Source organism: Macrosteles quadrilineatus, unplaced genomic scaffold (genome assembly GCF_028750875.1).
Source record: "Macrosteles quadrilineatus isolate MER2022 unplaced genomic scaffold, UCM_ALF_1.0 Scaffold_8__2_contigs__length_117827958, whole genome shotgun sequence".
NCBI classification, from domain to species: domain Eukaryota; kingdom Metazoa; phylum Arthropoda; class Insecta; order Hemiptera; family Cicadellidae; genus Macrosteles; species Macrosteles quadrilineatus.
Window position 1 is genome coordinate 103,765,995 of NW_026542601.1, and position 27,444 is coordinate 103,793,438.

Consider the following 27,444-nt stretch of genomic DNA (forward strand, 5'->3'; position numbering starts at 1 on the left):
TAGATTTTGGGTAAAGTGCAGCAGTGTACCAGACATTGGTTGTTAAACCACGCCTATTGAGAAGCGGGATAGGCCTGCGAGGTGGTAGGTATTCCCTTTAAGGGTTTATAAGATACTGTCCATAGGCTACTAAAATACAAGTTGCCTTTACAAAACAAAAATATGTTAATAGTTATTTGTGCAACTAGTGAGCAAAGGGAGCAATTGACTCACTCGAGAGAAATACTTACTCATGAGCCGTAGGTGAGTGAGGACGCAGAAGTGAACTTTTAAAATGACATTTAATGATACAACAGTACAACAGCTGACCAGCTGATTTACAGCCAGTGCTGCCAACGTATTTCGCGCGCATACAACCTTGTCTGCATGTTATTTCGTGTCTCACGTAGCAAATCTGGAGCGAGTGAGACAATGTTAACATCGTCTCACTGATGAGCAAATTGGCCACTTTACTTTCTCAAATCAGTGAGAGAACATGAGTACATTGTTAGGTATTGTAACTGAAGGAAAAAATAATTTCTGTATAACGATAGTCATTTAGGTTATATTTTTAATTAACTGTTAAAAATGTCTGTTTTTAACCTTTCTGTTAACTCTGTAACTGTTCACTTTGGCAAGGTTATGAAGATGACCATTCTTGCTTAAAATTTATCACAGATTATTTCTTTTGGTAATGTATTTTGTGCTAAACCACTTATTTAACTTGTCTTGATATCAAAATCCAAGAGAAAATATTTTGACAGTAGAACACTCTTTGTAGAAGTTAATGCAATTGGACTCGCATATATATTTTTTTAGATTCAATTATAATATTATCATGAACATGATACAGCTAATCACGAGCCTTTTTACTTAAAAATGGAGGAATGAGAAATAATGTTATGACACGTAAAAAGACCTTTTTATTAAACAATACTTGGAGAAACAGACTACCTACCTATATACATCTTAAAAACACATTCAATCATTATCAATAATTAATTATAAAGCAATTCATTTTGATTAAAAAATAAGAAAAATGGGTTAAAAATGATAATGATTGTTTCATTAATTTAAATCCAAAATGATTTATATACCTATTACCTATCAATGATTTAGACCAATTCACTTTTGGATTGTTCTAAAATAAATTGTTTAACGAGAACTGACTCTGATTTTATTAAAAATTAAAAATTAAAGTTGTTAAAAGATTATTTATCTGAGTGACGTATAACTTTAGTTTTAGTCTTTTTATTAAGTATGTAGATCTACAAACTCATACTTTCCACAGCCAATATTTCTACTGGTTAAGAATTAAATAATGGTATTTAATCAATTAATAATTAATTAATTAAATGGTTTAGAATCTTAGGTAAGAATTAAACTCCCAAAGTATTAGGGAGTTAATTATGCTTTCACATACAAATTAACTTGGAATCTCGTCGAACAAAAAAAGTCAAACTTGATTATGTAAAGCAAGTTCCTTATAAACTGTTATCTGCTAATATTCAATTGAACTGATTCAATCATCGATGACCATCCTTTCAACAGTTGTTCTCTCGATAGTGTCGACTCTTCGGTTTTTCCGTTCCAAGTCTTCCTTCTCAAGCTGTTCAAGTGTAAGCAGCGACACGCCAAGTTGGTCTTCTCTACTGAAAGGCTGAGCCATTTGACGTAGCCATCGTTTGGCAATCTGTGGACATGGAAAGGAAAGTAATGTTGGGTTTTGATGAAACTTAAATTTTTTAAATCCAAAGCATTATTTTGATTTAAAACGTGATTTATTACCTTATTTTGCTTTTACTTTCACCCTCTAAATGTCAGTGTGAGGTACTGCATCTGGATGAAGAAACAATCAACTCACGAGATATAAAAAATAATATGACATGTAAAAATACTCTACTTTTACCACTGCACTGTACATTTAAACATTTTTCTTCCTAGCGGCAAGTCCAGTGTCTACGTTATCTAAACTATAACTATATGAGCTTGTCAAATTACCAAACGGGTTGGACTGGCAAAATTAAGATCAGACTGTACAAAACAACCAAACAAATTGATACAGGTTCCAAATAATAGCAATGGGACTATTTACTATTTAGAGATAATCATTATAGCATATTACATTTTTTGAGATAAGTATGTATGGTAGTGTGAAAAAAGTTCTTTTCCAATAGTAAAAAATGTGTACAGTATATGATATTTCGAAAGGGAAGAAAGTATGCGACGGTTTTGGATAAAAGAACCAAGGAAAAAATTGAATCAGTTTAAGATATTTTGTATTTATTGCTCTGTTCAGCTTTTTTAGAAGAAAATAACTGTAAAATTCACAGGAAAAATGTAACATAGGTAGGCTATCTCTCACCTGCACAGCCTCTTCAGTTGACAGGTTACACAACGAGTCTTTCAGATGTTCCTGAATCCACTTGGGTAGCTTACTCCGTTTGTCTGACCTTGAAAATCTCTGCAAGATACATGTCATTGCATTAATTGTTATACTATAATACCGTAGAACTTTTAAAACTTCTTAAAAACGGGTTTGAATATTTTTAAGGTGAAACTTCTACTGCCCATTACAGTGAGTACTTCATTATTTGTGCGATGAAAACTGTAGAATTAATAAAATAACTTTCGATACAAACAAAGCAAGGTATTTTTTTTTGGAAGAAAAACACTTGGTGTGGATTTTGCAACAGAAGAAAGAATTGAGACACGATTAAACTAAAAAAAAATATATTTTGAGGCAATTAATGGCAAAAAACAGTTTACAAAAAATTCAAGTAGATGTTTCCCCATCTTTTTCAGAAGAACCTAATAGTATAATTCTACTTGCTAGACCCACCTTATCAGCAAATATCATGATACCGTAGTCAGTCTTGCCTCTCAAAGCTCTCCCAACGCACTGAGCCGCATGTCTCATGGCGTCAAATGTCAAGAAGTCATTCTCTCTTATCTGTATACAACAGAACAGTTATTGAAAATCGAGACAAAGTAATGTGGTAATAATTAGTCTAGTTACACATGGATAACTAAAGACCTATACATTCTTTTTGTAAAAGTTTAAGTTCTGAGTCTTGGTCTGCTGTTTTCCAATCTACTGTCTTTACTAAGTATTATAGTTTTTATACTATTTTTAAATACTATTTTGATGTTCACTTTCCAAAGCAATATGTTACTGAAAAACAATATAAGGCTAATAAATGGATTGATGAAGTGTTGAGAACAAAGCAATCTGAAATTGTTAAGCTAGAAGCACAGTTTAGAACACATAAAGATATAAATCAAAAATTAGTAATCAAAAACAAGAAAAAGGATCTCAAACATCAGATTATAAACAATAAAAAGAGATATTTTGAGAGAAAAGTCATGAGCTCAAAAAATAAAATTAAAACTACTTGGAATCTGGTAAATGCAGAAACATGCAAACCTTCTAAGATAAATAAAGACCTTAAAATATTTTATAAAAATAAATATATTACAGAACCAGTTATGATTTGTGAAACATTTAATAACTTCTTTGTGAATGCTGTTAAAGAATTAATTATAACCAACATAAAATCAAATCACTTAACAACCACTTGCAATCCGACCAATGAGTTTTCCAAAATCACATTTAAATTTAAAACAGTAACAGAAAATGATGTAGGAAAAATATTATCATCACTGCAAAATAAGCTTTCCACCGGGAATGATGATATTCCTATCACAATAGTTAAGGCATCATGGCAATTCATATCCATTCCTTTGACTCATATTATTAATCACTCATTAATGTCAGGTATTTTTCCAGACCAGTTTAAGTGGCAAAAGTAATCCCCATTTTTAAAAAGGAGGACCCCGAGGATGTCAGATGCTATAGGCCTGTATCATTGCTTCCTGTATTTTCAAAGATTTTAGAGAAGATTGTGTACAACCAACTTTTAGATCACCTTGAAATAAATTGCCCCTTAGATTAGCAGCAGCATGGTTTCAGACAAAAGAAGTCCACCATAACAGCAGGTGTGGAATTTATTGAGTCAATCATAAATTCGATTGATAAAGGTGAAAAAGTCATTGGTATCTTTTTGGACCTGTCTAGAGCCTTTGACACTGTAGACCACAGTACTCTCATAAATACACTAAGCTCTCTTGGAGTTAAAGGTACAGAATTGGCATGGTTTAAATCTTACATTTCAGATAGGAAACAGTTTGTAGAAATAAGTCATTATTTTAATAATTCAAAACCTATATATAAGGAGACATATAGTTCGAGCTTGCTAAACATACAATATGGAGTCCCCCAGGGATCAATTCTAGGTCCCTTGTTATTCCTCTGTTACCTGAAGGGTCTACCTGGGCCCTGTTTCATAAAGATACTAGTCTAGTAATTACTAGTCTAGTAAATACTAGTCCCGTATTTACCTGTCCTACTAATTTGTGTTTCATAAACGTTTTTATACCGCTAGTAAATACTAGTGTATTTTACTAGTCACGTGACCAAAACTACTAGTTACGTGATCAACTTTACAAGGTAAATTTTCAAAACAAATTTCTAACCTCAATCACGGGTTTTCAAACCCTTTATAAATGGTTTTAATTTTGTTTTCATTTGATACAAAAAGTAAATAGTTGTAGAAACGCAGTGTTTTCTTTTAATTAATAACTATATAGACACATAAGTAAAACAATCACACATTATTTATCAAACCGCTATTATTAATGTTCATCAATGAGCCCGCCGGCGCGGCGCGGCGTCGCGTCGCTGCAATCAACACGGTGATTGTAGTAGCCGGTTGTAGGCCTAGTTGCGGCGCTCAACAGTTAGGTGGAAGTTGATCTGTTGCTGCCGCATTCGCTGTGATTTGTATAGTTTTTGTTTTATTCTGACATATAATACTAAGCTTGCTATGAGTAAAGAAAAGAAGGCTCAATTTTGAATGTAATTAAATCGTCTAAGGACATTTTGTTTATTGGAACGGTTTCAAGTACCCTTACCTATGATTTCAATTATTCGAATGCATAAGGATATTTGAATTATTAAACGCCATTTGGTAATATTCTTATTTTGAGTCTACAAACCATGAATAATAAGCCTAAACGTTTCTTGATGTAACAAATAATTGCAAAGTTACAAGCAATGGAGTAGGTTTTCAAGTATAGCAAAACATTGCGTAGTCGCTAGGGCAGGGCGTAGCTCAGAGTTAGAGTTCTCGCTAGTCATGTGGCGGGTCCCTGGTTCAAATCTATGCCACTCACTATACTTTTAATTCCATTAATTATACTTTTCCATGTTTTTAACAGCTCTAATCAACATAAATTTTTTTTATTACTTTGAATAACAAATCCAGAATACCAAAATGGATTAAAAGTAATGTTTTTATGATAAGCAGTTCAGTTCAACGCCCAAAAATTGTTAGTATATCACAGGGTTTCAGCTATTTAGGGAAGCAAATAACAAGCACCTCAATAAATAAATACAATGCAACTCCTCTTTAAAATTGTCTTACTATTATTTCCTATTAAAATGTCTTTAAATAAAACCGAGAGCCTTGGGTGTAAAATAATCTGATTAATGTTGCAATGTTGGATACATTTGTTACATCTTTGTATGCAATACGGTATGCGGTTTTAATTTGGTTTCTCTCAAAGCTTAAAAATAATTTCTCTGTGATGGCTAAATAGTTGATATAACCATTAAATTTAACTCAAGTGTAAAATTAGACTAAAATTGATAACTTATAATAATAATTAATTCTAATAGGGCGATTGTATAGACATTACAAAATTCTATTTCTCTCATTTTGTACTACGCCACATCTATTGATTGTAATTTATATCTAATAATTATTATTTTAGCACTCACAGATCTATTTTTATTTTAAATTGCAAACGTGAGCCAATTTGCACTTGCAAAAAGAACTTAATATTTCATTTGTTTAATGATGTGAGTAATGAAATAAATCTCTTTTCAAAAATACTAGTCTACTTCAAATAATACGGGTGAAGAGAGGTTGGTAGAAAATAGCAAGTATTTACTAGTGTAATTTACAAGAGTAAAACTTTATGAAACACATTGCTATCTACACTAGTAAAAACCACTAGTAATACTAGTCCCTACACTAGTAACTAGTATTTTACACTAGTAGGTTTTTGAAACGTAGACTTGTAAAATACACTAGTATTACTAGTCCATGGACTAGTAAATACTAGACTAGTAGTTTTATGAAACAGGGCCCAGGGGTGATATGGGACAAGAACAATAAAATTTGTCTCTATGCCGATGACACTAACATGATTGTAACTGCCAATAGTAAAGAAAACCTAGAAATTGCATCTCATATTAACTTATCAATGATTAAAGACTTTTTTATAGTAAAAACCTTCTGCTGAATTCACAAAAATCTAATTTTGTAACATTTACAACCAAACGGACTAAGCAAAAATTAAATCCCACAATATTCATTGAAGAAAACTTAATAGATCAATTAGAGAAAACAACTTTTTTGGGATTACGTATTGATGAAATTCAACGTGGAACGGCCATGTAAATCTTGTAGTTAAAAAAACAACAAGTGGTTTGTACGCTCTTCGGAAAATGGCAACCTCTTGCAATATTGAAACTTTAAAAACAATATATTTTGCCTTAATCCATTCACATGTGTCTTATGGTATCTGCATCTATGGGTCAACCTCTAAATTAAACATGGATAGAATATTACTCCAACAGAAAAGGGCATTAACGGTAATTTTGAATCTAAAAAAAAAATCTGATGTAGTTAAAAATGATTTTTCCAAATTGAAAATATTTACAGTTTACAGCCTCTTTATTTTTGAAACAATACAATTTGTAGTATCTAACAATAAACTAACATTTGGTAATACTGTCCATAGCTATAATACAAGACCCCATCGATTGGTTGAAAATCATAAATTAGAGCTTTTTTAAAAAATAATTACCTATGAAGGAAACAAATATTTTGATCTTTTGCCACAAAATATCAAAAAAGAAAGAAATAATACAAACAGTTTTTTAAATTTGGCAAAAGCATTTCTAATCCAATCAGCTTTCTTTTCTATCGGGGAGTTTTGTTCTTGACTCTTTCTCTTAATAATTTAGAATACAATTTGTTGCGTACTAGTTCATCACTTTTCCATATTTTCATTCAAAATTGATTTCAATATATTATAATTTTATTTCTTCTTTGTTCTGATAACAATTTCCTATTTTTCTTTCCCATCCCAATTTCTTGACAACTGAAAGTTATTTAATTTAATGTTTATTTACATCATATTTTTGATTATTATAAAAAAAAAACATTGCATTCCTATCTTCAGTACAATCACTATATATCTTTTTTCATTCTCAATTTTATTTTATAACTCACATACAATTTTTCATGGGATTTAAGCAAATATTACTCATTTTAATTTCAACTACATTATACAATCCGTATTGTGGGTTGGCACCACTGGTACGGTTGCAGACAGTAGGGGTTTGCATCAGCTCCGAGATTTAATTAAATTTCGCGAGTTTTCTAGCGAATGGTGGTTATCTTAGTGGTGATAAGGACTCAGGACTAAGTTTAAGGACGGTAAATATTAACTCCATTTTATCAGTAACCATACCGGTTTACGTCAGTATCGTGAGTTACCTCGTCCGCTCAACGTGGTCCGTACGGTCGAGTATAGACACGTGTATGTGTCCCATTCAAGGGATTGCAGTGGAGAGGGAAAAATCCGGACTTTCGGGAGATAATCAGAGATTTTTGTAAAGATGTTTTGGGGATAGATAGGGTGTGGGTCAACAGGGCCCACCCTTTGGGAAAAGATAGCAAGGCACTCATAGCTCATATTCCTGAAGATTCCGACATTACATACATCCTCAGCCAGACTAGGAGACTGAGTGGAACTGGGTACATTATACATAGGGACTTTCCTCGTGAGATTAGGGACAAACGGTCTTACCTTGTATCAGTGCGGGCTGAAATACAACGAGTGGTGGGTGACGACAAGGTGAAGATGCAGCTAGTTCATGATCATCTGTATGTGAAGGGACACAAGTTTACGTGGGAAGAGGGCTGTCTAAGATCTGGTCCAACCAATGGCGCAAACATCCTTAAAGAGCTTTTTCGACACGATTTTTCCGACTTTATTGCCAAACTACCGAGCGAGAAGGCAAACAGGCGCAATGAAACTTCAACTGTGAGACAGACACCGACGCCATCTCAGACCTACGCAGGGGCAGCGTCCAAGGAGCCTTCGCGGATGGCAGAGAACAAGAAATCTTCCTCAGCTTCCTCGGGTCCATCCCAAGCAGACGACATCATCAAACCCCCACCTCAGGCCGAGGTGTGAGAAGGCTACGCCAATCCTCCACAAGACCAAAGGCAAGAAATTGATCTTTATCAGGGACTTTTTAGGGCTTTGGTTTATAATGTTTGTGGGCTCAAAAGCAAGGTTAGTGATACCAATTTTTTAAATGTTTTAAAAAGTTATGATTGTATATTTTTTTTGGAAACCTTTATATCAGAGAGTGATGTAGTTTTTATTTCAGCTCAGCTAAAGAATTTCAATTTGTTTTTTAAGTTAGCCGTCAGGACCGGAAATGTAGGGAGGTATAGTGGTGGAGAGATTATAGCAATTAATAAATCATCTCCTTTTATTGACAGCTTGACTTGTGTCGAAGAACATAATTTTAACATTGTAAAAGTGAGTTTCATGAACACACAAAGCTTTCTTTATTTTTTGCCTCTTTATTTAAATTGTAACAACTGGGAACAAGACTTCGAAAATCTAGTTACATTACTTAATAGCAGTGAGAAATAAAATTGGGTTTTATTAGGGGATTTAAATTGTAGGACAGGGGATGAACAGGGATTTTTAGACGGAGAAGTTAGCAATATAACAAAAAAACTCAGCGATTTTCGGAAATCAAAAGACAAAATCATTAACAGTAGAGGGCGCAAAATTTTAGAGTGTTTTGACAACACAGGTCTTATTATTTTGAATGGGAGATCCGAGAGCGATAAGGAAGGGGAATTTACTTTTATAGGGTCATTGGGTTCATCAGTCATTGATTACGCGGCGGTGTCTGTAAATTCTTTACATCTAATCAATGATTTCAAAGTAGTGCCGTACCCAGGCTCAGATCATCTTCCATGTGAAATTAGGTTAAATGTTGCAAATCCTAGGGTTGCTGGAGGGGAGGAGTGTGGTAAAATCTTACCTTTACTTCCTAAGCTAAAATGGACCGCCAGTGACACTTTAAACGATCATAAACGTACTAATTTAAATTTAGAGTTAGTTACAATTTCTGATGATAACCAAGAAAATATTAATCAGGTAATTAAGTGCGTTTACGAATCTGCTGAACAGAAACCAAACAGTGTTGCTAAAGGTAATAAAATAATAAACAGAAATCCTTGGTTTGACTTTCAATGTTTAGCTGAAAGGAAAAAAATGTTTAGGCTTTTAAATTTATACAGGAAAACCAATTCAGAGGAAGTAAAGAAAAGCTATCTCACACAATTCAATAACTATAAAAAACTGTGTACTTGTAAAAAGAAATCTTACTACGATAAAATTATATCAGATCTAAATGATAGCAAAAGTGATAGCAAGTCATTCTGGCGGGCCATTAACACCTTCAAAAGGAAAAATGACAATATTGTGGGAGACATATCTGCAACTAATTGGTTAAATCATTTTAAGAATTTATTGAATCCACCACTTCTGACAGGGTCGATAAGTTATGCAGAACCGCTAATAGATAACGACCAGCTGGATAATCCTTTCACTTTCGGTGAATTGAGGAATGTTTTGAAATCAGTGAAATCCGATAAAGCAACTGGACCAGACAGAATACCTTATGAATTTTTCAAAAATGCCTCAGATGAATTTTTAAATATGTTACTAACGGTATACAATAATATTTTTATTAGTGAAACAGTAACAAAAACATTTAAAGAATCGATTATTTTTCCTTTACACAAAAAAGGCTATGTTAATTTAGCTGATAACTACCGAGGTTTGTCTTTTATTAATAGCATTACGAAAATATTCACGAGCCTTATAAATATTAGATTACAAACATGGATGTGCGAGAATGAAGTACTAACAGAATTTCAGGCAGGTTTCAGAAGAGGATACGCCACCATCGATAACATATTTAATCTGACATGTATAATTAATTTACGTCTATTACAAAAGGGACAAAAGCTTTATGCATTCTTTGTAGATTTTAGCTCGGCTTTCGACACAATTGATCGGAGAGCATTGCTTTTCAAATTGGCAAATTTAGGTGTCTCCACGCGAATGCGGAATGTTTTAAAGAGTTATTACAGTGAAACAAGTTCTAGTGTGTGGTGTGGAGGCGGAATAACCAGTTATTTTCAAACTAATACAGGTTTAAGACAAGGATGTAATCTGTCACCGACTTTATTCAGCCTATTTATAAATGATCTGCCAGAAGTGGTGGAAGGGGGGTGTAACATCAATGGGGTTAAAATAAATGTGCTACTTTATGCAGACGATATTATTCTCCTTTCCCCAACGAGCACTGGGCTACAGCATATGATTAAAAAATTAGAAAACTATTGTGACACTTGGAATCTAACTGTCAATCTAAATAAATCTAAGATAATGGTGTTCAGAAAGGGTGGAAGACTAAAGGCAGGTGATAAGTGGAGGTATAAAGGAAACGTTATCGAGGTGGTAAATCAGTATAAGTATTTAGGGGTTACATTTACAAGCAACCTATCATGGAACAGCCATTTTAAGGAAAAAGCCAGAGTAGGAAAATTTGTTATCAATTCTGTATGGAATTCTTTATTTAAAAACAATAAAGTGCCAATGATTTCCAAAATATCGTGTTTCGAGGCTGTTGTGCGATCGACAATCTGTTATGGAGCACAGACCTGGGGTTTCATAGAAAGTGAAATAATAGAATCAGTCAATCAGTACAAACTTTTTTTCTAAAAAGAATATTTGCACTGCCTTATAATACGCCAAAATATGTATTGTATCTTGAAACATACTTCGATAAACTTTATTTTTACACTATAAATTTAAATATTAACTATATTTTGAGATGTTTAACTTTGCCACCCACAAGATTGCCAAACTTTTTAGCAAAACAAATAATCGAGAAAAAAACATCTTGGTGTAGAGAATGGGAGTATTTGGGACAAAAATGCAATATTGAGTTTAGTTTCCAAGATCTCGATCCAGAGGGGTTGGGCCTCCAGTTGAGGACGGTGGCGGAAGTGTTGCGTGTCAGGTGGAGGGAGGAGTGTGTAGGCCGAGCGCGGACCTCTGTCCACCACAGGCAATTACTGACGCTCGACCTTGAACTTGGCGATAGGAGCCCAATAATGCTCAACAATACGCATATCGCTTCTTGGGCTATTAAAGCTAGAGCAGAACTGATAAATCTAAACTACAAGCCGTGGTCTGAACCAAATTATCTTTGCACTCTCTGTAATCTTCAACAAAATGAAACTGCATATCATTTTATTGCAATTTGCCCTATTTTAAAACATATCAGACGTCTTTGGCTTGGAAAAAATACTTTAAACGAAACAGAATATGAGTGTTTTTTAAATGGGTGGAATTGGCGAGCTTTAGCCCAGTATTTAAGTAAGGCATGGAAATATAGGTGGGACATAATTAATGAGTTCAATTTATAGCTAAAATTTATTTCTTTATTTATTTCTCTTCAATTATAATTAAAAATCATGAGACTCGCTTGGAACCACACTTTTAAACGAATTAATGTTGCTTTTATTTTATGTTTTTTACGAGCTGTATTACATAAATTTAAAAATAATTATAAATGTACTTTTTTATATAAGTATACCTAGTTAAATAGTTACTTACATGTTACAGTTTTAAAATATTTTATTTTACAGCAAGGTGCCAACCAAACAGACGGTTTAAATAAACCATTGTTTTGTGTGTTTTGTTTTTATTGTAAAAGATGTAAATAAGTTGTGAAGAATAAAGCATTTTTTTCTTTCTTTCTTTCTTTCTTTCTTTCTTTCTTTCTTTCTTTCTTTCTTTCAATCCGTATTGTGAACATCATTGTTAAATTCTACAAGAAAGAAAGACATTTTAAAAAGTGATATTTTAATCATCAAGACATGAATGAACTTAAACTTAAACACCTCAAGAAACTATGAATCCATCAAGACGGTTCCACCAATGAACATGAAAATAATGATTGACATTCTTGGTGAGTTTCATCAATATTAAGTTTTTTTGTTTTTGACAAACTTATTTTCAGAAAAGGAACAATATTGTATATTAAACTGAAAAACTTGTCTTGTTACTTGTTTCTATAATTATTTATGTAAAATATTTAGCTGACAAATCCCAACAATATCAATTTTGAATTGTTTCACTTCTTTGCCTAATTTAGGCTGGTCCTTCGATTTATTTCCTTTATTAATTTTCTTATTTCAACTACCTTTTCCCCACAAATTCAACCTTATGTATTTTTTAAATAACCATCTCACTTAGTTTTAGTTCCCATGACTCTATTTCATGTAACTGTATGTTTGCATATTATGAAATAAAGATATTTTGATTGATTGATTGAAAGAATTAAAGATGAAACAACAGCATATTATTCAACTGACCAAGGAATATCGTAGTAATAAAAGTATTATTTTAAAAGATTTTTTACATCAGGAAAAGACTAATTATAAAAGAGAACTAAATAAGGCTAAACACAGATATTAAAAAAAAAATTGGAAATTCCCAAAACATTCAGAAAACCGTCTGGAATATTATCAACTCTCTGAAGTTGGGGAAAATGACAAGAAACCATTAGAAAATATAATTTTAAAACAAAATTTAGAAACAATTTTAGACCCTGGTAAAATTGCAAATATGTTTAATGGTTCTTTTAGCAACATGGTTACAGATTTAGATTTAAATTTAAATTGTAACTGTTGATTCCACTAATTTTAGTAATAAAAGTTCACATTTTGTATAAGAAAATAGAAGGTAAGTTTTTATTAAATCACAATCTGTAAGTAAACATAACAATTCAATAAGTAAACAAAATAATAATTTGAACACATGTTAGAAATAAAATGTAAATAAAACATATGCTAACACCTCCTCCTCTATTTACTGTGCTGCGGCACTTTACGAAGAATCAGCTGGTCAACATGTCTTCTTATTATTCGTCCATCTTCCAGCTGAACTACGTACATTACATGTCCTTGCTTTTGAGTTATATAGCCCGAATACCACTTGGACGAACCATTGACATATTCCCGCGCTTGCACTTTATCTCCAACTTTGAAATTCCTTTTTATACCGACTTGGACTCCCTTCTTCTGATATTTGTTCGGTTCTAATGTTGGAACAATTATTGCTAGGTTTGTTCGTACACTCCTTCCAAACATCAGGTGATATGCTGATGTACCTGTTGAATTCGGGGATTGCCTGAGTTGCATTAGAAGTCTTTGGATTTTATTTTGCAGTGTACCCTTTTCTCCCTCCATGGATTTTAACGCCTTCTTGACAGTCTGCACGTACCTTTCAGCCTGGCCATTTGAGTTTGGATGGTATGGTGCCGTTGTTCTGTGAATAATCCCACATTCATTCATGAAGTTTTTGAACTCTTTAAAAACAAACTGTCTTCCATTATCTGAAACTAGGATGTGAGGAAACCCAAAAGTTGAGAAGATTTTCCGTAATTCTTGGACTGTCCATGTACTTGTAGTTGTTTTCGTCTGTATCACATCCACCCACTTACTAAAGGCATCCACTAATATCAGGTACTGTTGGCCATCTGTTGGTCCTAAGAAATCAATGTGCACCCTCTCCCATGGATTAGAAGGTTGTTCCCATGGATGGATAGTTTTCCTCGGGTTGTTGCATTTTTCAATGCATTGTCGACATTCAGTTACCATATCTTCAATATCCTTGTCTATACTTTTCCACCAGCAAAAACTGCGAGCTAAAGCCTTCATTTTTATTCCTCCTAAATGAGCTACGTGTAGTTCTCGAAGCACATGAGGTCTGAGAGATTGAGGTATCATGACTCTCCAGCCCTTCAGTACACAATCATCTTGAATGGACAGCTCGTTATCGTGAAATCCGTATTGTTCAACAGATTGTCCTGATTTCAAGGCCTGTAGGACTGGACCCAAAACAGCATCGTTGAGAGTTTCCTTAGCCACCACGGTACTGTTGATATTGAGTGTTTCCAGTTGATTTATGTGGTACTTCGAGAGGTCATCTACAGAATGTTCTTGTACAACTTCGATAGGGAATCGAGAGAGATAATCTGCATTGCAATGATGAGCAGTTTGCCTGTACTCTATGTCATAGTCGAACCCGGAGAGAAAGTGAGCGATGATTGGCGACATGAACCAAATACCATATATAAACAGAGCAGAGAACCTAGAAGTTAAATATCACAACATTACAGAAATAGCCACAACAACAAAAATACTAAACACCACATACAGATGCACAAAGAGCACCACAGCCATCCTCTCAAAATTCTACAGCCAAGGAATGCAAACCACCAACCAGACAGAGAAAGAACTGGCGACACAGCAGTATCAGGGACTAGAAAGCCTGAACCTCACTCTCAACAAAAATAAATACAAATGCTTGGTCTTCAAACAAGCTGAGAAAAGAGAACTAAACAAGCTAGGTTTCAACGCATCTACGATACATGAATTTCAAGGACGGCAAGCAGAAAACATAGCTGTCATACGAACATCTGCTAAAAGAGAAGAAATTTATGAATCGCAGCACCACTGCATCGTTGCTATCTCAAGGCACACACACTCATTCCTTTACATAACACCCAGCAGTAATGATAAACTAGGCCGTTGGATACAACAAGCAAACTTGCTTAGCTCCCAGGAACTTTCCAAATACCACATTAACATTGAGAAAATCGCAGAACCACCCCTCCCAAAGTATAAAAACACACTACAAACTAACAAAAACCAAAGTTGCACACAAGAACCCCTAAACACTCCCACCTCCCAACATCATTTTTTAGAAGAACACCCTCATCCCAGAGAAAAGCACAAAAACCAGCTCAAAGATGTAACACATCCCCTCCGACACTCCGTACAGTAAAATTCCAAACACCTAATAGCCAACAAGGACTTAAAATTCTACACCAAAACATAAATTGGTTATCTAAAAAAACTGATAGACTAGCACACTTCCTCCAAGATGAAGACCCGGACCTGATCATAATAACAGAGCACGGCGTAGCACAACAAAACTTGCAAAACACGTGGGTAGAAAATTACTCACTTATTGGAGGCTTCTCAAGGAAATCCCATGTCAAAGGAGGAGTGGTCGCTTATGTAAGAAGTGGCTGGGAAAAGCATGTATCACTCATATGCACAAGTAGCGAGGAAACAGAACTAATTTGCGAAACTGTGCTCTTTGAACTGAAGCTAAACAGGAATCCACTGCTGGTCCTCGGAGTATACAGGCCACCAAGTGTAAACCTAGACCAAGCCATCGATATACTCTCTGAACAACTGGAAACAGTGCTCACTACGGACAAGCAAATATTAATAATGGGAGACATCAATGTAAACAACCTAGTCGATGACAATGAAAACGAAAAAATTGAAGAACTCCTAACCTCCTTCAATATCTCAAGACTGAGGCTACCTCCCACTCGAATTACAAGTGACTCAGAAACATCAATAGACTGGATATGCTCAAACATTGATAATCAACAAATAGAAACCTCAGTTATAACATCAGGACTATCTGACCATACTGCACAAATCGCAAAAATCATCACTAGAAAACCGATCATCAACAACATCAAAGAAAATAAACGAATCTTCAACAGAACAACAATAGATAACTTTAAAACACAGCTACAAGAACAAGACTGGGAAACTATAATACAAACTCATGACGTAGATGAAGCCTACAACAATTTCAGCAACATCATCCAGACAACACTAAACCACGCCTGCCCTCTTAAAATGTCAAGAGTTAAACAACATAAAAGGAGACAGTGTTGGAATCAAGAATCGGCTAGACTTAAAAATGAATATATAAAGGCCTTCGAAAAGGAGCAAACAACCGGACTTATGGAAGACAAAGCCAGAACAACTATTAAAAAAAGGGAGTACGACCAGCATTTGAAAATGCTTCGGAAAGAAAACAACACAGCTCATATAAACCAGGCCGAAAACAAGTCTAAAGCACTGTGGCAAACAATAAACCGAGAAAGGGAAGCGAGATCAAATACTGAAAACCAAATCCATCTTCAAGTCAACAATAAAACAATAGACGACCCAATAGAAGTTTCAAACTGTTTTAATGATTTTTTCTCATCAATAGCCGACCGAACACTCCAAAATAACAATAACTCTAGAACCAATGCCTTAACAGACCACTTACCAGCAACACATCACACACTCCAGTTCAGACGGGTCACACAAGAAGAAGTGCAAAAGGCCATTCAATCTCTAAAGATGAAAAATTCATCCGGAACTGATGAGGTATCAGCTAAACTTCTAAAAAACTGTAAAAATGAAATAGTAATACCCCTGACAGACCTCATAAATAAATCACTCTCACAAGGAAAATTCCCAGATAAATTAAAAATAGCTAAAGTCTACCCAAAATACAAAAATGGACCAACGATAGAAAGAAACAGCTACAGGCCAATCTCCCTAATATCAACATTTTCAAAAATAATCGAAAAGATAGTACTAGCCCAACTCCTACTCCATCTTCAAGAACACAACCTTCTCAATAGTCAACAGCATGGATTTATCAAAGGCAGATCGACAGCCACAGCCTTAATACAACTGACGGAGCACATACTAGACCAACTAGAAGAAGGCAGCACTTCAACAAGCCTCTTCCTAGATTTTAGTAAAGCTTTCGACTGCCTAAACCACGAACTTCTTCTACTCAAGCTGGAAACACTAGGCGTGAGAGGAAGAGCAGCAGAATGGTTTAAAAGCTACATTAGTAACCGGAAACAGCTTGTGGAAATAGCCTACATAAAGAACAACACAAAGTATAAGGCCCAATCCAAAGCTGTAGATGTGCAAAGAGGAGTACCCCAAGGATCAGTACTTGGCCCAGTCCTTTTTCCTCCTTCTCACGAATGACCTATCTAGTTGGATTGGGGAAGATGGACACACCACCATGTACGCAGATGACACGGTTCTCACATTTGCGGACAAAACAATGGAAAATCTGGAAGAGAAAACCAACACACAACTCCAGAGAACAAAGCAATACTGTACCTCCAACGACCTAGTTCTAAACGAAAGCAAAAACGTTCAAATGACCTTCACCACCAAACGCAACAACACAGACATTACAATACAGGGACTACAAACACAAAATACCACAAAATACCTAGGCATCATAATTGACTCCAAGCTATCATGGAAACCCCACATAGACCAGCTCCGCAAAAAGCTAAGCTCAAGTCTCTACGTTATACGAAGGATCAAGCAAGCTTGCAGCCCAGAAGTAGCCAAACTCCAAGTTGCATATTTTGCTCTATTTGAGTCCCACCTCAGATATGGCATTGCGACTTGGGGTGGAACATCAAAAGGCAACCTGGAAAGAGTACTCCTAAAGCAAAAAAGAGCAATTAGATGCCTTGCCGACCTGAACTACAGAGACAGTTGCCGAGAAGCCTTCAAGAACCTTAAAATTCTCACATCAATTTCACTCTACATAAGAGAAGTCATTATCCACACCACTAAAACAGCCCAGCCAAGACACAGAGACATACACCAGCACAACACACGACATGCCGCCAATTTTTCCCTCCCGCAACACCATCTGAGTCTGTACGAGAAGAAACCATCCTACAAAGGTGCTCTGTACTTTAACAACCTACCAGAGCACCTCAAGAGAGAACAACCCAATCTGCTCAAGAAGCACCTGACAACATGGCTTATGGACCGGCCGTTCTACTCTGAGGATGAATTCTTAAACAATAAGCTACCATGAAAAAAAGAAGAAAAAGAAGAAAAAAAATTCTAATTGTAATTGCAAATTACTGTAATAGTTTACGTACATACTGTACATTTTATGTACCTGACGCATGAATGTTCTCTAGGAATATTTCAATAAAGATTTTGTCTATTGTCTATTGTCTATAGTGAGCATAGTTGAATATCCGTGTTGCCGAGATTGTTGGTAAGGTCTTTGCTGGATTAAAAATTGACACCAGCGGTTTGTGATCAGTGATCAAAGTAAATTTGCGGCCATAACAAAACGGGAAAAACTTTTTCAGGCCCCAATATATTCCCAAGGCTTCCTTATCGATTTGAGAGTATTTTTGTTCTGATTTTGATAAAGATCGAGAGGCGAAGGCAATTGGCCTGTCTGTTCCATCCCTATAGCGGTGCGAAAGAACGGCTCCTACACCTACCGGCGAAGCATCAGTAGCTAAGACCAGTGGCAAGCTAGGATCAAAGTGTACCAACACGTCATCACTTGTAATAATTTCTTTAATCTTCAGAAAACTCTGTTCACAAGCAGAGCTCCATGTATAAGTGTTTCCTTTTCGTAACAGCCGATTCAAAGGATGTAGCAGTGTAGCCAAATTCTTTATGAATTTGTTGTAATAATTCGCAAGGCCTAGGAAAGTTCGGAGTTCAGTTACGTTCTCTGGTCTTTTACATTTTAAAATGCTCTGTATTTTAGATTTTAGCATCTGACTTGTGTAGTCCTTTGCTATCGATCACATGACCTAAGTACTCAATTTTGTTCTGAAAAAACTTACACTTCTCTCTATTTAACCTCAAATCATTTAACTTCAATCGTTCAAACACCTGTTCCAGTCGGCGAAGAAGCTGTTCCCTGTTAGATCCTTGGACAATTACGTCGTCAAAGAAACATTGTACGCCTTCTAAGTTATGTAATGTTTTGTCCATGAATCTTTGCCATAACAAGGGTGCCACTTTTACTCCAAACATTAATCTGTTCACTTTAAACAGCCCTTTGTGAGTACTGATTGTTTGCATGATGGCACTGTCTTCGTCCATCTCCATGTGCAAGTATGCGTTACTGATATCAAGAGTACAAAATATCTTTCCACAATGCATCTTTGACATGATATCATCAATCCGAGGTATAGGGTAATGTTCGTCTTTAATAACTTTGTTCAAAGTCACCTTGTAGTCAGCACATAATCTGACTGAACCATTGGGTTTGACAACCGGCACAATGGGTGTGCCCCAATCGGATGATTCGACACGTGTGATTATACCCAAAGTCTCCAGTCTTTCAAGTTCCTTCTCTACTTTTTCTTTTAATGCATATGGCATGTGTCTAGGTTTGATGTAAATTGGCTGGGTTTTGTCTTTTACATTAAAATGACCCTTTTCTTTTGGTATTTTCCCAATGCCTTCTTTGAAAATGTCTTCGTATCGAATCATCAAATCATCTAGTTCTTGGATGTTTTCGTTTTCACTTGAATTTAATGAATGTATGTCAGCTGCATCAAGTTAAATCTCTCTTATCCATTCTCTTCCGAATATAGAGTCTACACACTTGTTAACAATGTACAGTTTTCCAACAAAACTTTGATCTTTATACTGAACATTTACAAAAACAACTCCTCTTGGATTGATTATTTCCCCAGTGTATGTCTTGAGTTGAACATTTGTCTTGAAAATCCTTTTTGGAGAGTTTAAAAGCTTAAATGTATCATATGATACAATGCTGAGAGCCGCTCCTGTATCTAACTCCATTGTCATGAGTCGTCCTTCCACTTTTACCTCGAGCATAAACTTGTCATTTGATTTTGAATGAAGTTGGTAAATTTCATGAGTGTCATCATCGCTTGTATTTTCTGCGGTTTCATCTGATTGTTTTACTTCTTTGTTTGTTTTTCTTAGACATACTCTTGCTAAGTGACCAAAACGTTTACAAGAGTTACATTCTGCATTTTTGAACTTGCATTGATGTGCTCTATGTGAATCATCACCACATCTATAGCATTTGTTTCTCAGTTTCTCCAAACGAGTTTGATACTCAGAGAGTTGTATATTTTTAGATTTACAAGGTTTCCTATCTGGCTGTTTGTTCTTGCTTGATACTTGGTGTACTTCCTCTTGATTTTCATTTGTCTTTACTATTCTGCTTTCACTTTTCGCTAGTTCCAATGTAGCAGCCTTTTCGACTACTTCTTTAAACGGCTGCAATAGTTTATCTTGAAGAAGTTGAAGACGTATATCAGAGTCTTTTAATCCCCTGACAAACTGCATTCGAAGTAGAATTTCAGATACAGATTCATTACAACTTGTACAAGTAAACTGACATTCTACACTGAGCTTTCTAAGAGCATTAGCGTAAGCTTGTACAGATTCATTACACAATTGGGTACGTGTCGTAAATTTGTGCTGACGTGCCCAAATACTGGATTTTGGTTCTAGTTGAGCCATTAACATGTGAATAAATTCCTCATATGGCTTGTTGTGTGGGTCATCTGGTATGCAAAGATCGTATAGCTGTTCATGTATTTGTGGGGTGATTGCCTGTAAAAATAAATCCACTTTGACTCTTGGACTTAAGTTTCCCCGTAATTTTGTGTAGTTTTCAAAGCGTCGAGTGAAGTTTTGAAAACTTTCCTCTGGTGTATACGGCTGGAAAGGAATATTAGATACATTTTGACATGTTGCAGAAGCAGAAATTGCTGTATGTGTATCGTACTTTTTCTTTTCTGCTTCAAGGAATGTCCGTATCTCTCTATACATTTCTTCTAACTGCCATCGAATTTCTAATTCACTTTCTACTGAATTTGTGTGAAGTTCAATATTTGACTGTGTAACCTCAATTTCAGCCCATATTGCTAAAAGTTTATCTGTGTAGTAAGTGCATGTATCTTGAGAATGTTCAGATGTTGGTAAATCATCCTTGAGTTTGATCAAGCGTAGTTCTAGTAATTTCCTTTTCTTTAGACATAAGTCAAATTCTTTTCTACTTACCATTTTACTCGTCGCCATTGTTGATTCCACTAATTTTAGTAATAAAAGTTCACATTTTGTATAAGAAAATAGAAGGTAAGTTTTTATTAAATCACAATCTGTAAGTAAACATAACAATTCAATAAGTAAACAAAATAATAATTTGAACACATGTTAGAAATAAAATGTAAATAAAACATATGCTAACAGTAACAATCAGAATGTGACGGCTGATGTGAAAGCTGATTTTATCGATGACTTGTTTGTAAAGCCAAAATTTGAACTTAAACTGATCACTGAAAGGGAGGTGGAAAAAATCATTCAATCTTATAAAATAAACACTCCAGTGGGGATGACAAAATTCCTGTAACAATAATAAAGGCTGCGAAAACCTACATCAGCGAAATTGTTTGTCATCTGATCAATTCTTTGTTTGCTTCAGACATTTTTTCTAACATATTAAAGCAGGCAAAAATAATTACTTTACACAAAAAAATGATCCTAAAAATTAAAAAAAGAAACAAACCTATCTAAATTCAAGAAAATTTGGAAGGAGCATTTAATAAATCTAGCATTATATTCTTTTGATGAATTTGCCACCTCCCATAAATAGAAATTGGCCTAGTATTTTTATTTTAAGTATTCTGAATCTATTCACTGTACATGATTTACGAATAAAGATGTGTGAATATGAATACTTTTTTATAGGGATGGACGGGATTGAATTTTTAGTTCGGGACGGGACGGGACGGGATTTTTATTTCCTTCCCGATTTTCGGGACGGGACGGGATATTTTTCTGTGCATAAAAAGAATGTCTTGAGTATTGTAGTTAAAAAACCAAAAAAAAAAATACAAAATCAATTTTTACCGTTTGTGGCACTGATTTATAAAAAACCAAAAAATGGGTAACAATTTACAGGTACCTATAGAAACTTGTGACTCGCGGTCGAAATGACTGGCGGTCACGGTGCGATCGTCAAAATGACCGGCGGTCACGGTGCGGTCGTCAAAATGACCGCGGTCACAGGGTGACCGTCGGAATGACTCGCGGTCACAGCACGATTGTCGGTATGACTCCGCGGTCACGGGGTGATCGTCGGTATGACTTGCGGTCACAGGGTGATCGTCGGAATGACTCGAGGTAACGGGGTGATCGTCGGTATGACTCGCGGTCACGGCATGATCGTCTGTATGACTCGCGATCACAGCACGATTGTCGGTATGACTCCGCGGTCACGGGGTGATCGTCGGTATGTTTTGCGGTCACGGGGTGATCGTTGGTATGACTCGCGGTCACGGCATGATCGTCGGTATGACTCGCAATCACGGCAAGATCGTCGGTATGACTCCGCGGTCACGGGGTGATCGTCGGTATGACTCGCGATCACAGCACGATCGTCGGCATGACTCCGCGGTCACGGCGCGATTGTCGGTATGACTCCACGGTCACGTCGTGATCGTCGGTATGATTTGCGGTCACGGTGCGATCGTCGGTCCAATAATCGCGGTAACGGCGCGATCGTCTGCAGGACTCTACGGTCACGTCGTGATCGTCGGTATGACTCGCGATCACAGCACGATTGTCGGCATGACTCCGCGGTCACGGCGCGATCGTCGGTATGACTCCGCGGTCACGGGGTGATCGTCGGTATGACTCGCGATCACGGCATGATCGTCGGTATGACTCGCAATCACGGCGCGATCGTCGGTATGACTCCGCGGTCACGGGGTGATCGTCGGTATGACTCGCGATCACGGCATGATCGTCGGTATGACTCGCAATCACGGCAAGATCGTCGGTATGACTCCGCGGTCACGGGGTGATCGTCGGTTTGACTCGCGATCACGGCATGATCGTCGGTATGACTCGCGATCACAGCACGATCGTCGGCATGACTCCGCGGTCACGGCGCGATTGTCGGTATGACTCCACGGTCACGTCGTGATCGTCGGTATGACTCGCGGTCACGGTGCGATCGTCGGTCCAATAATCGCGGTCACGGCGCGATCGTCTGCAGGACTCCACGGTCACGTCGTGATCGTTGGCATGACTCGCGGTCACGGCGCGATCGTCTGCAGGACTCCACGGTCACGTCGTGATCGTCGGTATGACTCGCGGTCACGGCGCGATTGTCGGTATGACTCCACGGTCACGTCGTGATCGTCGGTATGACTCGCGGTCACGGTGCGATCGTCGGTCCAATAATCGCGGTCACGGCGCGATCGTCTGCAGGACTCCACGGTCACGTCGTGATCGTCGGTATGACTCGCGCTCACGGCGCGATCGTCGGCATGACTCCGCGGTCACGGCACGATCGTCGGTATGACTCGCCATCACGGCATGATCGTCGTTATGACTCCGCGGCCACGGCGCAACCGTCGAAATGACTTCGTCTCCTGCGTTCGCGGACCTATCGCTCGCAATAGCGGCGTCATCGGCACTCGCGAAGCGGCAAAATCGCCGACGATCGGACCAAATCCCGTCCCGAAAAATTCCCGAATCAAAGGTAATCCCGTCCCGATAATCGGGAATATTTTTTTCCCGAAAAATTCCCGAAATTTCGGGACCCGTCCATCCCTACTTTTTTAACCATTTATATCCTTGTATACATGCTGTCACGTATCCAAATAGAAATCAGAGTAAATTCAGTCATCAGAGTCAACAATTTTTTTTGCTCCACACAAAAATTAAAACTTATTGTAATGGGCTACGATATATTCTCACATATGTACATTTGAAACATTGACTTGAGAGTCGGCAGGACCGCCAACCATCTTGGATTTTCTGCCTGTAACGGCAATGTTATGGTGGAAGCATATTACAGCATTGTTAATTAAGATAAAAAGTTGAAAGATATCTCATTTTAAAGCTATTGAAACCGTGTATGTGATTTGCTACCCACTTTTTAATTTTAATTGTTATTGTTTTGTCAAACTACATAAGTATATTGACTTAAACAGTGATTTTTTTCAACCTCTAAAACAAAAGTTTTTAAAATCCAAAAAGCAATTCACACGGAAAATATATTTAAGAATCACTTACAATTTTCTGCTCGATAATCAAGCTTACGGTGCATGATTAATATGCTTCTACATTAACGCATGTTTTTGCTGATCGTCGCTAGTACAACCATCGTTTAGCCTGGCATCTGTCAGTCAACAACAATGCAAAACTATTGAACTCCTGCCGACTCTTAAGAGAAAGATGAAAATACAATTTTAACATAAAGTACCGGTACCCATGACAGTTTTTGGGCTGACAAATGAAAATAAAGCATGAAACGAAGAAAGAGACCAAGGGTTCTGTTTCAAGCAGGCAACGAATGAAGTTGCCCAAGTCATTCGCCTATTGGGTCTGATGATGATTGTAGTGTCCAATCGAAATCGATCACCACTTACCATCTTTTTTGTATATTTACCGTCTTGTGAGTAACAATATAAGCGTTGTATGTTTTAATTGTAAAAAGTTGTAAATTATTAATTTAGCTTAAAGCCATGAAAGTAAATACTAAGTTTTTATCGTTGTGTTATGAAGGGTTTGCTGAACAAAACTAGAAAAACTATCTTACCTGGAACTGATCCCTGAGGTACTCCAGACGCGCCCGTAGTATCCTCGACTGTGTGTATACATATGGGATACCCAACATGAGTACAGCTCGGCCGAGATGGTGGTCAAAGTCCACACCTTCCGACACCTTGCCTCGAGCGACCGACAGCAACACGGCACCTCTGCCACTCTCACAGGCCTGTAAAGTTGTGCAAGACATAACTTGAATGTTAAGACCCCACTCCTATATGAAGTAATGTCTCGGTCAGTATGTGTCAATGCTTGACGATTGATAAAAACAATAGGTTGGTAACTTACTATAACATATTACCTACTAGTTTTAGTAGTTTTATCCATTTAACCAAAACATCTCTCCAGATGAATTCTTCTTTGAAAATGTACTACGGTAGTGGCAACAGTGTATTTGTTAACCTTGGTTTTATTTTCTACTTGGAGTGGATATGAACCCAAGATTATTTTAAGACTTTCAAGACTCTTGACTGCATTCCCTGAGGTATTTGAGCAACTGTTACTTAATTGATAATGTATTGATAATGTAATTGATAATGTATTAAACAGTTGATCCAGAAATTTAGAGGTAACTTAGTAAGATGGTTTCTCATGTTGCATTAAAACATATGTGTGTGACATAAGTAGGCATTATCAATTTTTTTTACATTCATTTAAACCTTTTAAACAGTCTTTATTCTACACTGCATTCTACTGTGAAACTTGAAATAAATAGTACCTTAATGTAGTTCAGAAGAGCTAAACTGGTCTCAGCTGAATCCTGAGTTTCTATGAACAAAAGTTTTCGTCGTTGGAGCTGAAACATGAAATCAAAGCGTTTAAGTGCATATTTTTTATCAAGTACAGAAATTTTAAGTTTAAGTGACTAACTAACTTTTAAATGTTTGAAATTACATTTTTCTTATATACAAGAACTATAAAATATATACAAAAGTAAGTATTTATTAGTAAGTGAGTATTTTACTAACCTGGTCTATGACTCCTTGGTCATACCAACTGGCGACAACACTCTCCAAGTACAAGTAGGAAGTAAAGAAGCAAACGACACCGTCAGGTACAATGGTACTAATCTCCACTAACAGCTGACCGTAGTTGCGGACGACAGAGACATCCTCCCTCGTCTCGAACCTGCTGGAAATTGCCACTTGGTCGTTGCCTTTTGACACTATCTGTCAACAAACCACTCACATGAATTTTCTCTATAAACCAAGTTATTTTACAGATTTAAATAAAATTAGTGAAAAAACTCACTTGATTATAATTACTCAGTTGACTCCGGGCAGCTGAAATTCACTGATGTAGAGTTCTGTACTTGCATCCAATTCAGCGATGGACAAAAGACCACACTACAAGTATTTTATTTTCTCACAAATCCTCGGACAAGACTATCAGCACATAAACACATATTTTGGGGGTATTTTTACCATGGGCAGTATGCAGGGCCGGGCCAGAGTCATAGTGAAGGAACTCATGATGACAGGGTGGAAGTCTAGGATCTTGGGGTACATCTCCAGTGGCGAGAGGGTGCCAGAGGTAATCACAACTGACTGGAACCTATCAAACACAGGCTTGATGGCAATACTTGAGTCTAGGCAACTGTAACAAGACATGCAAGGTTCCATGAGAAAAATCAAATTTTAATTGACCTCTGAAGTACAGAATGACTTAGTTCTTAGAACAAAGTTTAGAACTATTGAAGTTCTACTGTATAATTGATTGATAAAAAAATGTGTAATGTTGTTGATGACTTTTTTAACACTAATTAATTATTAATATATGATAGATATTTCCTTATTGCCAACATAGGATATTGAATAATTACGAAACATCAAGTTGATATACTATAATATTCATTACGATTTCTGATTAGTGAAACGGAAAACACACCTGAAATGCATGATGGGATTAGACACAGTGGGTGTTTTATCATCAAATGGTTCCACGATAATCGTGAAACCCCGAGTGTACGTGGCGACTAGAGTAGCAAGGTTGGCAACAGTGGAGAGAGGTGAGAAATCAGTCTGATCAGCGATCTGCAGAGTGCGAAGCAGGGATGACAACCGTTCAGCACAAAAACGCAGCGGTTTCCGTTCAATGCACACTCGTGCAGCAACATCCTAGAATAACAGTTAAAAGAATGAAAGGATACTGTAGAGATAAGTGAGGATAAACAGCTATTTAATCTACAATAGAATTAAATCGAGAACAGCTGTTAATCAGCTGGTCAAATTGTTGTAGTCGTTTGCAAGGGTTTTTATTATAGGTTTGACTGGTTAATGTAGTTTCACTAACATAAGCTAATCTGAACACCAAATTTTTTTGGATGGATTAAATTTTCAATGATTCATAAATAAAAGACAAAACAAAACAAGAATTCTGCGGGAATCAAAATAACTTAGATAATAAAATATTTAAATAATTGTATTAGACGTCAGATACATGATAATAGACAAAAAACTAATTTTAATAGTATAGTCTCAAGGTCTTGAGGAGCCCCACAAGAGAATCGGTGGTATCCTAAAGAACTCATAAAATATTTTAGATACATGAAAAGTTGATAAACCTTATTTTTATTAGTTAGATTGATATATCATTTTTATTAGATGTCAGTTATATTATAACAGACACAAAAGCAACTATCTAACTGCCGAACCTTGAGGAACCCCGCTGGCGACTCTTGCACAACATGTTGCACTCTCAGTCTCGTCTTGAGGTATTCTGTGAAGCGCTTGAGGAAGGCCACAAAGTGTTCAGCAGTGCGGATATTGCCCGGGACTACCTCTGTAACAAAAGTATTCAACTGAATACTCAGGATTGCAATGTCCTTTCATAAAATAGGTTCTCACAACCTTCAGTGCTGTAATAACAAACTCTGATCAGAAAGTAAAAATGTTCCTTCACTACAATTATTTTTCTTCATGGTCTCATCTGAAAACGATAAACAAATTCA

At 36.5% G+C, this 27,444-nt stretch overlaps 1 protein-coding gene across 1 annotated transcript in view; it reads right to left on the reverse strand.

Moving 5' to 3' along the window:
* Positions 1-921: 921 nt before the first annotated feature.
* Positions 922-27,444, reverse strand: part of LOC128999495 (general transcription and DNA repair factor IIH helicase subunit XPD-like) — a 39,637-nt gene continuing 13,114 nt past the window's right edge. Inside the window, exons 8-16 of the mRNA XM_054426057.1 lie at positions 27,148-27,275; positions 26,382-26,611; positions 25,919-26,090; positions 25,463-25,663; positions 25,213-25,290; positions 24,487-24,663; positions 2,822-2,932; positions 2,345-2,443; positions 922-1,672 (exon numbers count right to left, since the gene is read on the reverse strand). Coding sequence (XP_054282032.1) covers positions 1,502-1,672; positions 2,345-2,443; positions 2,822-2,932; positions 24,487-24,663; positions 25,213-25,290; positions 25,463-25,663; positions 25,919-26,090; positions 26,382-26,611; positions 27,148-27,275 — 1,367 coding nt within the window. The 3' untranslated portion in view covers positions 922-1,501. The remainder of the gene's footprint in view (positions 1,673-2,344; positions 2,444-2,821; positions 2,933-24,486; positions 24,664-25,212; positions 25,291-25,462; positions 25,664-25,918; positions 26,091-26,381; positions 26,612-27,147; positions 27,276-27,444) is intronic.